At 45.1% G+C, this 18,172-nt stretch overlaps 1 protein-coding gene across 3 annotated transcripts in view; it reads left to right on the top strand.

Annotated features, from left to right (window-relative positions):
- Positions 1–18,172, top strand: part of TMEFF1 (transmembrane protein with EGF like and two follistatin like domains 1) — a 162,654-nt gene that overhangs the window by 131,319 nt on the left and 13,163 nt on the right. For 2 of the 3 annotated variants that reach the window (XM_070749075.1, XM_070749074.1), the window contains exons 6-7: positions 2,771–2,919; positions 16,436–16,501. In XM_070749075.1, coding sequence (XP_070605176.1) covers positions 2,771–2,919; positions 16,436–16,501 — 215 coding nt within the window. Of the gene's footprint in view, positions 1–2,770; positions 2,920–9,115; positions 9,568–16,435; positions 16,502–18,172 lie in introns of those variants that run through there. The other variant, XM_070749077.1, reaches the window with a different exon arrangement.

Below are 18,172 nucleotides of genomic sequence, written 5' to 3'. Positions count from 1 at the left end.
GGTTGATGAGGATAATATATCCAACAACTCCCTCTTACCTACAAATAGCAAATAAGAAAAAGTGACTGAAATTGCTAAAAACATTGAGTATGTATGTTTCCTCAAAACTAATTTGGTAATTTAAAACATATTCCCTCATATGGAAAATTAAAATAGTATAGCATTTCAGTAATTTGTATGGTGTTGCTTGCCCCTTCTATTTAAAATTGACGAACTGATCCAGTATTCTGCATTTGAGACTTAAAAAGATGCTAAATTGTAAAAAGGTGTCAAAATTATTTCTGGCACACAATTTTCATAATGTGTGAAAATGAAAGCAAACAAAGAAGTTTAAAGATTTAAGATCTAAAAAGTGTAATACAAGTATTAAAACTGTTCGATGAAGTTTATTTACATACACATCTATTTTGATTTCAAATTCATATGTATGAATAAAGACCCATTGCAGCCCAAAATAATTGTAGTATTAGAAGTTAATAGTTGAGTAATTGTTGAACAACATGCATACAACTTACAGTAAAACAAAGTTTAAGAGAATTGAATGACTGCACTGAAAAGGCTGTTTTTCACTTGATTTGAAGCCTCACCACTTTACCTATAATACTCATTTATATAATCAAATTATCACTTTATCATAGCAATAACCATATATTGAATAAGAATGAGCTGAATTTGTACTCATTTTAAAGTTTCTGCTTTACGTCTTTTTCTAATGATATTGTGGAGCAAACGTCCCAACCCATTATTTCTTTTCTCTTATGGCTTTTTTCTGTACTATTTAAGTTATAAATTCACCAAGAGCACAAATGAATTATAACATATATTATGAAGAGCATTCACCCAGACGAATGAATTCTAAACTGATCATTCGACCTCCAACTAGCAGTCTACTAGCTGAACAAGTCCCAGAGCAATTATACAAACTCTTTACTGTGGCTGACCTAAAATGTTGTCAAGTTATATTAAAATAGGGATTGCACTTAATACTACATCTCCCTCTTGGTATTTGTGTGTGTGTGTGTGTGTGTCTAATCCAGTAGTGGGTTTTAAAACCCTTTACTATCGGTTTACGCATGTGCAGAAGCATTCCGGACAGATGGGCAAAGCGTCCCGCCCAGGTTGGTGAAGCGTCCCAACCAGGTGGGTGAAAAGTTCCAGATGGGTGGGCAGAGCCTCCCACCACCCACACTACTGGTTCTAAGAACCGGTTCGAACTGGGAGGAACCGCCCTAACAAGTAAAATGAAACATTGCTGTTGAAAAGGCCACTATCATTTTAAATTAATACAACAGAAAATAATTCAGGTTATATAATCCTCTTTCAAGACTTCATAACCAATCCCTGTATGGGAAGGATTTTGAAATTAATTAATTAGATCATGTACTGTCTTTTTAATGTTTATACATTTAATAATTCTTTTTCTAAATAAAATAAAATTTTAATTATTAATTAATTGATTAAAAGGAAATAAACAAAGTTAGTTACATTAATTAAGGAATTAATAGGTCATTTTTACCGGAGATTCCTTTTTCCCCACACCAGTAAGACTTTAAAATACAAATAACACAATACTGACTTTGTCTTGATTTATAGGAAGAAACATAACTGAATTCTATTTTATCTTTGTCACAGTATTTTGCAGCAAAGCCAATATCCGACATATTTTATAGCCTTTAGAGAAATATTTTGCCATGGAAGTAGAGATGGCCAAAGATTTAGAGACTAAGGCATAACTTCAAAAATACACATTATAAAAAGGAATACAGGAAAAGACTGAAGTGATTAGAATAATAAATCAACGGAGCAACTGGTTCTTACTAAACTTTCACACTGATTTCAAAATATTATTATTAACTTAAAGTGGTTTCAACTATATTTATGTGCCACATATGTAATGAAGCTGCATCATAAATGATTTCCTTGTGGTCTTTAATCCACATAGTGCTCAGAAGCAGGATTCTTTAGCTTCAGCGGTTGAATTACATTGTTTGTCCTCAGGCTATACCTTAAATGTGGTAAACATTCAGACTGGAATAATGTGTTTTATTTATAAGCATTTAAAGGCCAAATTGGTTGCTGTTAGAAGTTGAAGATATATAAAATGAAACCAAAGATATGGAGAAGAGTAGTAGGGAAGTGCTGAGAAATATATTGGTGGGTTATCACTTTGAGGGATGCAACTGGTAATCTCTATCAGGAGAGATGTTTGACCATCAGAGAGAAAATGCACTTGTCTTCTGTGCAACTATATTGGAGTGACTTCATGGATAAACCTTAAGATCAGTGATGGCAAACCTATGGCACACAAGGCATTACCCTATGTCAGTTCCAATGTGTGTGGGTGCACTGGCCAGCTGATTTTTGGCTTTTTTGGGGAGGCCATTTCACTCCCCAGGTTTCAGAAAAGCTTCCTGAACCCTGGGGATGGTGAAAAACAGCCCAGCAGGCCTACCGGAAGTCCGGAGGCTTCAGTGAGGCCTGTGTGCATGCATGGAGGGGGGAGTGCAGGGGGTTTGTGTGCATGCACATGGGGGGAGTGCACTGCATTACGGGTGTGGGCGTACACACATGTACCCTTTTGGTACCCAAGCCAAAAAAGGTTTGCCATCACTGCCTTAGATTGCCTTCTGTCTTAGATTGCTTTCTCCCATTTATAAACTGAACTATGTATTTATGTTAAGTAATGTGATTTCATTTCACATATTCCTTGCAAATAAAACATTTATTTTGAGAGGAATACTCATGATTTAATTCATGTTTGTTTAAATAGGTGTGTATGCAACATAGACTGTAGTGGCTACAGTTTCAACCCTGTCTGTGCATCTGATGGAAGTTCCTATAATAATCCATGCTTTGTGCGAGAGGCATCTTGCCTGAGGCAGGAACAGATTGACATCAGACACCTTGGACATTGCTCAGGTACCTTTAACTTCACTTTTCAATAGTGATTATTTCATTAGATGATTGACCAGAAATAACGTTGCTTATATCCAAGATAAGGCTTTCTTTGTGGTTCTGCTTTCATAAAATCACAGAACGTAGGCAAAATGTTGGCATTCGTGGAGAATTAAAATGTTTTGTTTTGTTCTCAATGAAAAACACGTACCCACCTATCGTACTTTTTAGAGTATAAGACACACTTCCCCCCACCCTAAAAGAGGGTGAAAATTTGAGTGCTTATACACTAAATGTAATCCTGTCTACCGGCCCCCACCCTTTGGCCTCTGCCTTCCATCAATTTGCTTTCTTGCAGCAAACAGCGCAAAGCCAGGTTTGGCTTCAGCACAGCCTGATTAGCACAAGCAAGTGATTGTTGGTTCAGCCCTCCGACCATCAGGATGCTGGGAGGCGTAGACAGATTTCTTTTTTCTTGTGCTAATCAGGCTGTGCTGAAACTGAAAGAGAAACTAAAACAAGCCGTTTTCTATGTGCTGCAAGGAGGCAAATTGCTGGGAGACAGAGGCAGATTTTTTTTCTTGTTTTCCTCCCCAAAAAAGGTAGGTGCGTCTAGCCTCTTATACTCTGAAAAATATGGTATATATCTAAATGTTTTTGTTTGGTTGTGGTTTTCTTTTAAACTTTAAATGAAATACAAGATGTTATGTTTGAAAGATTTGTGATCCAAGAAGCAAAATAAACTGTATAACTAATTAAAATATAGAGTATCTGTTCTATGAAGGAAAGAAAATTACATACTTATGTTTCATGTATTTTTATTAAAAATTATAATTACAGTAGTAATCAGAAGCACTACATTCATTATGTGAGGTTTGATAAAGTTATTTATTTTAAAGAATTCTTCAATATCATCAGCACACTTGTTTTTCAATAATTTCATACATAGCAAGGCTACTTCTTCCTTTTCCCCTGCCCTCTGCCGTATAATTTCTTGATGATTCATTGCTTACTCAAGGATCCAATGCTACTGGGCACATTTCAATGCCAACATAAACAGGCTCTATGGGTTGTTGTTTTTTTTGTTTTGTTTTTTACAATCAAGTAAATTTACTTAGCACATGGCTTTCATGTATTGGTAATGAATGAAGGTTATCTGAAGCATTCCTGACGGCTGTCAGATGTAGCCAAAAGTTTAAAAGAGTGAAAAGAGCTTGGAAGATCAAGCTGGTGAACTGACTGGTTGAATAACCACACTTCAAATGGTTGTTTGATGTTATGAACAGCATGAATACAGAATGGAAAATGCTGGGAAAATTGGTGGGCAAAATGGAATTCAGGCCTTGTGGAAGAACAGAGAGAAGATACTCAAATCCATCATCCTTACTCTACTAAATAGGGTGTCTTCAAACTCTATCTCGTTCTGGATCAAGAAAATCTGGGACAATTGGAATAGCGTTTTTGAGACATAATATACAGTGGTACCTCTACTTAAGAATGCCTCTACTTAAGAACTTTTCTAGATAAGAATCGAGTGTTCAAGATTTTTTTGCCTCTTCTTAAGAACCATTTTCTACTTAAGAACCCGAGCCTGGAAAAATTTCCTAGGAAATTTGAGAGTGGCACGAAGGCCTGGCCAGTTTCCTGCCATCCCCCCTGGGTTTTTCTCTCTCTGGCGCAGTGTATGGGAGGCAGCCTCATGCCGGATGTTTGGGAGGGGCGTGCTCCTAGCCGCCTGAGAGTCTCTCTTTTTTTTTAAGCCTTAAAATTTTGGATTTTTTTGATTCCCCTCACCTCACCTTCTTCCTTTGGCAGCGACTGTCTTCCTCCTCTTCTTCCTCTTCCTCCTCCCATCCAAATTCTGAGCTTTTATTTCTGTCCTAATGGGTTTGCACACATTATTTGCTTTTACATTGATTCCTATGGGAAAAATTGCTTCTACTTACAAACTTTTCTACTTAAGAACCTGGTCACAGAACGAATTAAATTCTTAAGTAGAGGTGTTAAATCCAGAAGTTTCTGTTACCAGGGAAATTAGTTAAAGAGTTATTGTTAAGCAAAAGTCATTAGAGTCAAACAGGACTGTTTACTTACCTCTGATTGGCCGCTGGGCTTTGGGCGCCAAACTAAAGAGCTGTCAGGCGTCGCTTGTTGCCGGGCGAAAGTTTTCCTGTGCTACCGGGCTTACGCGTCTCCTGTCAGATTGCATTCGGCAGTGAAAGTAAGCCGCGGCTGTTGTTTCTCTGTGAAAGAATAAAGCGTTTTAACTCCAAGCCGTTTACTTGGATCATTTCATTGGCGACGAGGGTCTTGAGGACTGCTTTTTCTCCTTAAATCATTATGTCTACCCCGTCAATCATTCAGCCGCCAGAGCTTTTTGACCCTGAACGGTCAACCTGGACTGCCTATATGGCAAAATTTGAAATTTTTTTGGAAGCAGCCGGCATGCAAGATGCCACTGACAGCCGCAAAAGAGCTTTATTCCTAAACTATTGCGGCACTCAAATTTTTGAGCTGGCGGGCACCCTGACAGACCCAGAGCCTGCCAATTCCGTCTCGTGGCAAATTCTGAAAGAGAAATTAGCCTCTCATTTCAAACCAACTAAGCCCGCTAGGGTTTACCGACACCAGTTTTCCCGCACGGCCCAAGCCGAAGGGGAAACAATTAACCAGTTCGCAACTCGCCTCAGGACCATATTGGCAAAATGTCAATTTGATAACCCTGAGGCGAGGTTGACAGATGCCATTATCTTCGGAATGAAGAATGTCTCCATCCGAAATAAGCTATTAGCAACGGAAGATTCTACCCTGCAAGATGTGATCAAAGCTGCCCAGACGGCTGAAGTGGCAGAGTCTGCTGCCGCTGAATTGAAATCGAATGACAAGCTGTCAACGGTATGCAAACTCACTGCACATCCTCGCGCACAAGTCAACTCTTCGTTGGACTACTACACCGCTGATTTTGATGCCCAGGACGACGAGTGCTGCCTGATTCGGGGACCCCCTAACCGGCAACTCCGCCAAAACTTCCCTGCTTGTGCTGGCTGCCGAGGTCAACATGCACGTTCCAGATGTCCCTTCAAGGACGCCTTCTGCCGCCGCTGCGACAAAAGAGGCCACATCGCTGCTGTATGCCGTGCCGCCCTGCCTGATGACAACTCAGGGAACCAAGACCTGCTGCCAACGTTCCCTGCCCAGCGTTCCTACCGGCCATTCCGACAACAAGGACGGGGAAATAGGAGACCATGGTCCAACAGAGGTAACCTTGCAAGCCCTGCTTCTGCAGCTACTCCTTCTCCCCTTAATAAAATCGTTGTCCCTCTCCTATTAAATCAACATCCCTGCCACATGGAGCTGGATACGGGCTCCAAATATACTTTGATGCCGTGGCACAAACTAAGACTTTATTTACCTGATGTGTCTCGAGACTCTTTGCTGCCATCAGATATTGTTATCAAAGACTTTCAGGGACACCCAATTAGGGTGTTGGGTACTACTAGCGTCCCTATCACTTTTAAAAATGTGCACCATAGGTTGCCCCTATTAATCGTGGACGGGGCCAATCATTCTTTGTTGGGTTTGAATTGGATGGCTCCCCTAGGATTAGCCATCACCGGTGTCCACAAAATTTTTGCACCTAACACACCTGATTTTGTGAAGGAATTTCCAGATGTCTTTAAACCAGGGTTGGGAACATATAAGGGACCCCCAATCTCCTTCTCCTTAGACCCAGCCATTCCCCCCTTGAGATTGAAGCCTCGGAGGGTACCTCTGCCCTTGCTTGACAAATTAGATGCCCAATTGGACAAACTCCAATCCCAAGGCATTCTGGTTCCTATTGAGCACGCTCCCTGGGAGACACCTATTGTAACCCCCCTTAAACCTGATGGATCTCTGCGTGTGTGTGCTGATTACAAATCCACTTTGAATAAGGCATTACAGCACAACTCTTATCCAATTCCAGTTGTGCAGCACTTGCTGCACACTTTAGGGTCTGGGAAGGTCTTTGCAAGGCTGGACCTTGCCCAGGCATACCTACAGCTTCCTGTAGATGAAGCCACTTCTTTAGCCCAGACAATAGTTACCCACAGAGGTGCCTTCAGGTGCACACGCCTGCAATTTGGCATTAGTGTAGCCCCAGGTATTTTCCAGAGACTAATGGAACGCTTGTTATGGGGGCTTAAAGGGGTGGTCCCTTACTTCGATCATATTCTAATTTGTGGGGACACAAGGGACCAATTACACTCTAGAATCCGACAGGTGTTGACCAGGTTACAATCAAAAGGGCTGAGGCTGAACCCTGACAAGTGTGTATGGGGAACTCCATCTGTAGATTTCCTAGGATTCAAAATCGATGCAGCAGGAATTCATCCCACAGATGACAAAATTAGGGCCATTAGAGATGCACCTGCCCCCACTTGTAAAGCAGAGCTGCAAGCCTTTTTAGGGTTATTGAATTTCTACTCAGTTTTTCTGAAGCATAAAGCCTCTGCAGCTGAGCCGCTTCATAGACTTCTCCACAAGGGGGCGCAATGGCAATGGGGAGATACTGAACAGGCATCTTTCACTGCTGTCAAACAACTCCTGACTTCCCAAAGTGTAGTCGTGCAATATAGCCCCACATTACCCCTCAGACTCACATGCGACGCTTCGCCATACGGGGTGGGATCTGTCCTAGCCCATTTATTACCAAATGGTCAGGAGGCACCTATAGCTTACTTTTCAAGAACCTTATCCCAGGCTGAACGGAATTATGCCCAAATTGATAGAGAAGCTTTAGCTTTGGTTGCCGGCGTTAAAAAATTCCATAATTATTTGTTGGGCCGGCCTTTCCAATTGATTACTGACCACAAACCGTTGCTGGGATTATTAGCCACTGGGAAACCTACTCCTCCATTCATGTCCCCCCGCATGTCCAGGTGGGCTATATTTTTAGCTGGCTATGATTATATTCTAGTGCATAAAGGTGGCTCTCAAATTAATCATGCCGATGCCTTGAGCCGATGCCCATTGGGTCAGCAGGTGGTAGACCCAGCCCCTGCTGGAGATGTCCTCTTAATAGACATAGGCACTCCATCTCTCGTGACAGCAGAAGAGGTAGCCAAGGAAACAAAACTTGACCCTGTCTTAGGAAGAGTCCTTCACTATATTTTAAAAGGATGGCCAGCCAATGGGGATGACCCAATAGTAGGTGAGTATAAGACAAAACGGCTAGAACTGTCGGTTATGCATGAATGTGTGTTGTGGGGTGATAGGGTAGTCATCCCCCATTCCCTAAGGCCTCAAGTGATTCAGCTGCTGCATCAAGGACACCCCGGGGTGGTCAGGATGAAGGCCTTGGCTAGGGGGTATTTATGGTGGCCAGGGCTGGACAGGGCTATAGAGGACTGGGTTGCTACATGTAAGTCCTGTCAGGAGACCAGACCAAATCCTCCCAAAACCACCCCTGCACAGTGGGACACCCCTAGGGGCCCTTGGTCAAGAATACATATCGACCTAGCGGGGCCAGTGAACAATAACATGTTCTTAATAGTGGTGGATGCATACTCCAAGTGGTTGGAGATACTGTTACTAGGGTCCACTACAACAACATCAGTGTCAAAGGTGTTACGGAAATTGTTTGCGACACATGGGTGCCCAGATGTTCTGGTATCGGATAATGGGCCCCAATTTACTTCCAAGGAGTTTGAAATGTTCCTCGCAGGGTTGGGGGTGAAACATGCTTTGGTCTCAGTCCACGCAGCGTGGGCTAATGGGATGGCTGAAAGGTATGTCCGAGTGGCCAAAGAGGCCATCAAAAGATCATCCCCAGGGGAAATTCAAGGCAGACTGGACACTTTCCTTCTAATGCAACATATCACACCAAGTATGACTACAAATAGAAGCCCGGCTGAATTACTGATGGGGAGGAAGTTAAGGTCACCTTTGGATAGGCTGCACCCAGCCTATGTCCAGTTAAAAACGGTAAATGTCACCACTCCGGAACGCTCGGTATGTATCGGTCAAAATGTGTATGTTAAAAATTTTGATAAGGGCACATTGTGGGAGAGTGGAATAGTCACAGAGCAAACAGGTCCAAAAACATATACAATTGCCCTAAGTGATGGCCGCCTCTGGAAGAGGCACATAGATCACATTAGAGGGAGATTGGCATCTGCCAGTATAAGGGACAATATGGCTGCCATAAGTAATGGGGCCTCTCCTCCTTCACACCCCACAGGAAATTACTCAAGACCTACTAGGAACCAGGAACAAATAGACTGGGACTTACCTGGATTTCCTAGTCAAGCCAGCGCAGCTGCAGCTCCGCAAGGCTCCAGCCATGGGGGTGCTGGACAGTCTCATCCGGAAGAGCCATCTTCATCGGTGGATACCCAGGTCCTCCAAGATCCACGAAGGTCTGAGCGGGCACCCAGGAGACCAGCCCGTTTGGACGAATTTATTACATATTTATCGGAGTGAACATCTGTAATAAATCAACCAGAAGGGGGAGGGATGTTAAATCCAGAAGTTTCTGTTACCAGGGAAATTAGTTAAAGAGTTATTGTTAAGCAAAAGTCATTAGAGTCAAACAGGACTGTTTACTTACCTCTGATTGGCCGCTGGGCTTTGGGCGCCAAACTAAAGAGCTGTCAGGCGTCGCTTGTTGCCGGGCGAAAGTTTTCCTGTGCTACTGGGCTTACGCGTCTCCTGTCAGATTGCATTCGGCAGTGAAAGTAAGCCGCGGCTGTTGTTTCTCTGTGAAAGAATAAAGCGTTTTAACTCCAAGCCGTTTACTTGGATCATTTCAAGAGGTACCACTGTATTTGTTTCAGTTTTGTACATACCTCCATTTATTTTTTAGGAAAGACTTCTCGATTTTAATCTAGAATTTGTATGACTATGGCCAGGTTAATGGAAGAAATGTCTCATTGCTAGAAAGTTAACTTCACTAAAGATGCTTTGAATCAGCTTATTATTCAAAATATAGTCAGGTCACTGCACTTCCTTTGGTTCACCTTACCTCAAATTCCTCCCTGATTTCAGGAATAACCTTTTCATAAAATTCTACCCATAATTATTGTTTCCCTGGAAGATACACAAACGCACACTTCAACTTTCAGATTGCAGAATTCGTTTCTGAACTCCAAAATATAAACTCCAGAGACTTCCTCTTATTGTGGGGAGTTCAAAGTATGAAAACAACATGAAGGAGACAGCAACACTTTGATTCTTCTGCTTGATGCTAAAGCTGTTCCACATCTTCACTGAATGACAAGCATCTGAGGGCTTCAGATGTGTTAATAACTTCTTGTGTTGTATTGTATATCAGAATTCGCTTTGCCTTTGTACATCTTCAGTGATGGAAATGCTTTTATGAAACATTTATGCAGGTTTTCATTTCCAAAGCAAAACAGGAAAACAGGTTGCTCCCAGTTGTGACAGCCAGGCTACTACTAATAGTAATATTATTAACATTTAATATGGTTAGATGGTATATATACTATCCTGTTAATTTGATAAATGGTTATTATAAACATAAAAATAAAATACAGTGGTACCTCGTGATACGAACCCCTTGTGATACGAACCCCTCGTGATATGAACCCGGGGTTTCGAAATTCTTTGCCTCTTCTTACGAACTTTTTTCGGCTTATGAACCCACTGCAGATCGCAAAATGGCACTCCGCTGGGCGCCACCGTCCGGTTGTCACCTTTTAAAACAGCTGGGGGGCTTCTCGCCGTTCTCCCGAACCCTAACCCGAACTTTTCAGAAGGTGACAGACGGGCGGCGGCACTTCTCGGTGGCCTCCCGAACCCAAAAAGTTCGGGTTCAGGTTCAGGAGAACACTGAGAAGCCCCCCGGCTGTTTTAAAATCCGGTTCCGGTTGAGTAGCAGGAGGGAGGGAAGAGATCCGGTTCCGGTTGAGTAGCAGGAGGGAGGGAAGAGACTGCTGCTCCGCTGGACTACGGCATTAAGATCAAATATAGGGAAATTTTTCAGTTAATTTTGAAAAACAACAGATAGTTCAGAAGGATTAGACTCCCCCGTTTCGGAGGATCATGTTACCTTGTGTCTCGGCAGTGCTTTTCTCTTTATTTCCTGCTGTGAGAAAGCTGGGAGCCCCGATCAGCTGGGGCTCGGAAAATGGCGATTGTGACCGAGCTGGTTTGATTCTGCCCTGAATCCACACTTTTTAAGAGCATTCTGCAGTGGGGTGAGCTGTATTGTTGCAATTACATTGAGGCTCAACCCGGGGGCTGGCAGAGATAAGAAGAGTGGGGGTTGCCGCCCAGCATTGACTCATACTGACACGGACAGAGGCGGAAAAGGAGAGGTGGAGAGGGACTGAGAAGGAGCGAGCGAGTGTGTGAATGTTCAGGGCAAGCATGCTGGGCCGACTGTGCACGGGCCGAGGAGGAAAGTAGATGGAGGAAAACGTCCCCCACAACAGCAGGACGTTCCCAAAAACAACGGGATCTACCGGATAGACGCTGGACGTCGAGTGGTTACATGGTGGGCACGCTTGACGTCGGAGGGCTTTGCGGTGGACATACTCGGTGCTGGAGTGCCTGGAAGAAGGAGGGTCTGCCATTATAGTGAACAAGGAGATTGTGAGAAAGAAACTGCCAGATTGAAATTGACAGTATGAAAACCTTGTGGCTGCTGGATGCTATAACTGAAGACCAGGGGATACAGAGATACCTCTCAAATAACAGCAGAGGTACTGGTAGACATTTGGGGCGACCCATGAGAGACCGGGGGTGTCGTGGAGGTGAGAAAGCTGATAACAACGACAGTGGCAAAGAGAAAACCTGGGACGACAGAGGACAGAGTTTATACTCAGGACTGTTTGTCCTACTAATAACATCATACATCCCTCAGACTCACCTTTTTGGACTGGATGATATCTATATGAACTTGGCTTAATTGATTAATTAACTGACCAGTTGAAATATCTTCTACCTATATATTTATTTTTATTACTTATATTTATCTATATTTTTAATAATTAATATTTTAATAATATGAACTATTAGTTTTATATTAACTCTTTTTAATTAAATTATTGTGGGGATTTTTAAGTGGATGGGAGGATGGTAGTGATGGCATGAATGAATGGGACTATTTTAGTAATTATTGGAATGAATGGAATACTGTGAATGAAAATGAATGGGAGGGGAGTGATAGATGGAATGGAGTGGGTGGGAGGGATTATAATATGTATGGAATGAATGAATATGACATGAATGGAATTTTTGGCACACCTGACGCTGGAGGGGCAGGAGGGGAGGGGACACTTATCTCTGGGGTGGCAGAGGGTCAAAATATCCCAGTCTTGCTGGGGAGAGGCAGGTATGGCGGAAGCCATGGAGCTAGCCGTTCCAGGGGAAGGAGGAATCGCTGCTTAGTAGCGATCCCTTCTTCAGGCTCCATGAGCTTAACTCAAAGCACTGGTGATGAGTGTAATTCTGGCCCTGGGCTCAAGTTGTTGCTACTCAATGCCAGGTCGGTGGTAAATAAAGCTCTCCTCATCCGGGATCTGATCCTGGATGAGGAGGCCGACCTGGCTTGTGTGACCGAAACCTGGCTGGGCCCGGAGGGAGGAGTTCCTCTCTCTGAAATTTGCCCAGCTGGGTTTCGGGTATGGCACCAACCTCGACCCCAGGGAAGGGGGGGAGGAGTGGCTATTATAGCCAGGGAGAGTCTTGGCCTGCGTAGGCTCATTGCTCCAGAGGTTGCGGGTTGCGAGTCCCTCCTGGTGAAGTTGGACTTAGGGGTTCAGGTGGGCTTGTTACTCACGTACCTGCCTCCCAGCTGCGTGTCAACAGCCCTGCCTGTGCTGCTCGAGGAGGTGGCCGGGCTGGCGGTGGAGTTCCCCGGACTTATCGTCCTGGGGGACTTCAATCTGCCGTCGCTCGGCGGTTCCTCTGGACTGGCACAGGAGTTCATGGCCACCATGACAGCCATGGACCTGACTCAAGTAGTTCAGGGTCCGACTCACGAGGGTGGGCACGCACCCGATATGATATTCCTCTCTGAGCAACTGAGTAATGATCTGAGATTAAGGGGCTTAGAAGTGCTGCCTTTGTCATGGTCAGATCATTTCCTACTGCGGCTTAACTTCCTGGCTCCAATCCTTCCCCGCAGGGAGGCGGAACCAATTAGGAGGTTCCGCCCCAGACGCCTGATGGATCCAGAAGGCTTCCAGATGGCGCTTGGGGTTATTCCAGATACACTTGTCCACAGTTCGGCAGAGTCTCTTGCTGAGGCCTGGAACAAGGCTGCAGGGGAGGCTCTTGACCGGATTGCGCCGTTGCGACCTCTCCGCGGCACTAGACCCCGTAGAGCTCCATGGTTCAACGAGGAGCTCCGGGTGTTGAAGCGCCAGAAGAGACGTCTGGAGAAGCGATGGAGGAAGAGTAAGTCCGAATCCGATCGAACACTTGTAAGAGCTCATATTAAGACTTACAAAGTGGCGCTCAAGGCGGCAAGATGCGCGTATCATGCCGCCTTGATTGCATCAGCGGAATCCCGCCCGGCCGCTCTGTTTAGGGTAACCCGCTCCCTTCTTAATCAGAGGGGAGTTGGGGAGCCCTTGCAGAGTAGTGCCGAGGATTTTAACACGTTTTTCGCTGATAAAATCGCCCGGATCCGAGCGGACCTCGACTCCAATTGTGAAACAGAGTCGACTGACAATGAGTCAGTCGAGGTGACTGGGGCTAAACGTCTTTGTCCATCTGTCTGGGAGGGGTTTGACTTGGTGACACCTGATGAAGTGGACAAGGCCATTGGAGCTGTGAGTTCCGCCACCTGTTTACTGGATCCGTGTCCCTCTTGGCTGGTTTCGGCCAGTCGAGGGGTGACACGGAGCTGGGTCCAGGAGATTGTCAACGCCTCCTTGGGGAGGGGGTCCTTTCCGCCACTTTATAAGGAGGCGGTTGTGCGCCCCCTCCTCAAGAAGCCTTCCCTGGACCCAGCCGTGCTTAATAACTACCGTCCAGTCTCCAACCTTCCCTTCATGGGGAAGGTTGTCGAGAAGGTGGTGGCACTTCAACTCCAGCGGTCCTTGGATGAAGCCGATTATCTAGGTCCTCAGCAGTCTGGATTCAGGCCCGGCTACAGCACGGAAACTGCTTTGGTCGCGTTGATGGATGATCTCTGGCGGGCCCGGGACAGGGGCTTGTCCTCTGTCCTGGTGCTCCTTGACCTCTCAGCGGCTTTCGATACCATCGACCATGGTATCCTTCTGCGCCGGCTGGAGGGGTTGGGAGTGGGAGGCACTGTTCTTCAGTGGTTCTTCTCCTACCTCTCCGGTCGGTCGCAGTCGGTGTTAGTGGGGGGTCAGAGGTCGACCCCGAGGTTTCTCCCTTGTGGGGTGCCTCAGGGGTCGGTCCTCTCCCCCCTGCTATTTAATATCTACATGAAACTGCTGGGTGAGATCATCCAAGGGCATGGGGTGAGGTATCATCAATATGCCGATGATACCCAGTTGTACATCTCCACCCCATGTCCAGTCAACGAAGCAGTGGAAGTGATGTGCCGGTGCCTGGAGGCTGTTGGGGCCGGGATGGGTGTCAACAAACTCAAACTCAACCCAGACAAGACGGAGTGGCTGTGGGTCTTGCCTCCCAAGGACAATTCTATCTGTCCGTCCATTACCCTGGGGGGGGAATTATTGACCCCCTCAGAGAGGGTCCGCAACTTGGGCGTCCTCCTCGATCCACAGCTCACATTAGAAAAACACCTTTCAGCTGTGGCGAGGGGGGCGTTTGCCCAGGTTCGCCTGGTGCGCCAGTTGCGGCCCTATTTGGACCGTGAGTCATTGCTCACAGTCACTCATGCCCTCATCACCTCGAGGCTCGACTACTGTAACGCTCTCTACATGGGGCTACCTTTGAAAAGTGTTCGGAAACTTCAGATCGTGCAGAATGCAGCTGCGAGAGCAATTATGGGCTTCTCCAAGTATGCCCATATCACTCCAACACTCCGCAGTCTGCATTGGCTGCCGATCAGTTTCCGGTCACAATTCAAAGTGTTGGTTATGACCTATAAAGCCCTTCATGGCACCGGACCAGAATATCTTCGGGACCGCCTCCTGCCGCACGAATCCCAGCGACCGGTTAGGTCCCACAGAGTTGGCCTTCTCCGGTTCCCGTCGACTAAACAATGTCGTCTGGCGGGACCCAGGGGAAGAGCCTTCTCTGTGGGGGCCCCGACCCTCTGGAACCAGCTCCCCCCTGAGATTAGGATTGCCCCCACCCTCCCTGCCTTTCGTAAACTCCTTAAGACCCACCTTTGCCGTCAGGCATGGGGGAACTAAAACACCTCCCCCTTGCCCATGTTGTTTTGTTGATTGATTGACTGTGTGCCTGTTTTTTATATATACTGCTTTTTATGAGATTATTAATTTCAATTGGAACTGGATGGGTGGGCATTGGATTTGGTATTGTGTACTGTACTGTTTTTTATTATTGTTGTGAGCCGCCCCGAGTTTGCGGAGAGGGGCGGCATATAAATCCAATAAACCTAAACCTAAACCTAAAAGGTGACAGCCGGGCGGCGTCGTCCAGCGGAGCGCCATTTTGCAATTCCCCCCCCCCTTTGTACGCATTAAGCGCTTTTACATTGTTTCCTAGGGGAAACAATGTTTCGTCTTACAAACTTTTCGCCTTATGGACCTACTTCCGGAACCAATTCAGTTCATAAGACTAGGTATTACTGTATATGCTGTAGGTTTTTGTCTTTTACAGATTACAGAAATGGTTAGCTGTGTTTCTTGCTCTGTATGATTTATTAAGTTCCAGCTGTCCTTGATGACCTACAGTCTTATCCAACCAACTTTATCAAACATTGTCATACACTTAAAAAAAACATTTTTGCAACCATAGGATTGATTTGGGATGCTCTTCTGTGCTTGTTGAGAACTGCGGAGCATGTATATTGTAGGTCTGATTGAACAGGCCTTATGATTACATCTGTGATAAACAATATCAGGATGTTAGGACATTTTTAAAAACCATAAATAATAAAAGAGGTGAAGTTCACATATCCTTCAAGCAGCATTAGTCTGCTGGATGTTAAGATTAGTTTGAAATGGACAATTCTAAGATAAAATACAGTATGATTATACCTGGGGGGGGGGAGTTGAGGTGCCTTCAAGTCAAAACTGATTCCTAGAAAGTCCCTGCAGTTTTCTTGGCAAGCTTTCCTAGACTCTCCTTAGTCAGCTAGCTGGATTTCTGCCTAGGGTAGGACTAGAACTCACAGTCTCCTGGTTTCTAGCCTTGTGCCATAAACCAAACTGGCTGTCATGATTACACATTACATGCCTAAATGTTTCTATGTGTTTCACTGTTATGCAGTAGGGGATGTTTTTTCTGGTTTTTGTAACTGTTTAAGAAATTAAGCCTTAATTGATTGGGACAGTAAAAGCAATCTGGACAATCTAATTGTTTTAGCCATGCGAGAAGAATATAATGCATGCCATCTTTTATTAAACTGTTTCCTTTGATAATTGTATGTTAATTGTATGCTTTTTTCTTTTCCTCCCAATAGACTCTGATGATTCCAACTTATTGGGGAAGAAGGATGATGGAATGCAGTATCGGCCAGATGTGAAAGGTGGGGTTTTAAGGCTTATGTTAGCTTATATGTTGGTATAGCAACTGAATCTTGCAAGTCTGCCTCCTCCTCGTCCTCCTCCTCGTCCTCCTTCTATTCCAATGAATCAGGGAGGTATTGGCCTGAACCACTACTTTTCCAGGACTTGTAGTATGCTTTAGACCTCTTTGCTTGGGTAACAATTCTTGCATATTTTTGTCAAGGTCACCTCTCCTACTCTCTACCCCAAAGCCCTTTAGTTGCTCTGCAGTTTCTTAATTCTCACTAGGACTGAGGGAAGCCAAAGAACAGGTTGAAAAACTATGGGGAATGCAGCTTTTGGGAAGACCAGGATAAGTAGAAGGGTAGTGTTTTTCAATCTACCATTTTACCAGAGGTGAAATGCTTCCGGTTCGGACTGGATTGGGCGTACCTGTAGTGACAGATGGTTCAGTGGTGGGTGGATGGCCACACCCCTGAACAGGTCAGCAGGTTGCCGCTCACTCGCCCTGCAAGCGGATGTCCTGGGACTGCTCATGCAGTTGGATGCGAGTCTGCACTGGAAGAGGGCTGTGGGAGATGCGGTGTGCAATGTGCAGCAGTCTTGGGTAATCTGCTTTCCATTTCTTGCCTTTTGGCCTAGCGTGCTTTGCTTCCGCGGGGCCTTTGGTCAACTGCCGCCACTCTAAGACTCAACCCCATAGCTAAGGCTGATGCTGGCGAGGGTGAGGGGGTAAGGAAAACCCACTGCACTTTGGGTCCCAAAGGGCAGGGTGTGCTTTTGCCTGGGGTCTCCATCATTCTGAACTGCACCGCGCCAGGGAAATTCGCCACACAGCCACAGTGGATACAGAGCCGCCTGGCAGGGCTTTGTTTGAACGCAGGTCGGTGTGAGGTATGGAGCTTCGAGGCTGGGAAGTGCTAAGAGCAGCAAGAGGGAAGGAAAGGTGACCGTGACTTTCTCCTCCTTCTCCTTGCAAGGTTCATTGAGTTTATTTTGCAAGCTCACCTGAAGTTTGCACGGCCTTTGAAGCTTTTGTGTAGCAAACCCCCCTCTTCCTTCTCCTCCTGCACATCTCTAACATGTGCAAAAGCAGGGAGAACTGTTGGGCTGCCCCGCCACCCCCTATCCCCATCTAAGAATCTGCGAGCCTGGATTTTTAATTCACGAGGAAGGAAGAGAAACCCTGCCCATCCCACCTGAGGACCGATTAGATTTTCTTGTTGCTTGTGATGGGAATCCAGCCTTTGTGTCAGAGAGAGTTACTTCCCACTAGCCCGGCAGGCCTTGCAGGAAGCACTGAGAGGGGCCACTTACTTTCTTCCTTCTTCCCCCACCAATGCTGCTGAGACCAGGAGTGTGTGATTGTGATGGAGTGATAAAATATTTAGTGTGATGGGGTTTTAATACTTGAATAATTTAGTGCAATAGAAATTATGAAAAAAAGTGTTAAAATAAGTTGCTGTACCCAATTCATTTCAGAGTAATCCATTTATGCTCAAACACAATTTTACAAGTACCTCTGTTGGCCTTGGCAGTTCTTCACAGTAACATACTTTGAATAATGAACCCATTTTTATTTATTCAGGAAAATTTAGCATATCAATAGTTTCAAATAAACTGATCTTGTATTTCTTTTGCTTTTTTCCCCCCTTATCAAATTGAAGAATAGAGCTATGAATTGTCTAAGC

This window comes from Erythrolamprus reginae, chromosome 3 (genome assembly GCF_031021105.1).
Source record: "Erythrolamprus reginae isolate rEryReg1 chromosome 3, rEryReg1.hap1, whole genome shotgun sequence".
Classification (NCBI taxonomy): Eukaryota; Metazoa; Chordata; class Lepidosauria; order Squamata; family Dipsadidae; genus Erythrolamprus; species Erythrolamprus reginae.
This window is presented reverse-complemented; position numbering and strand designations above follow the sequence as displayed.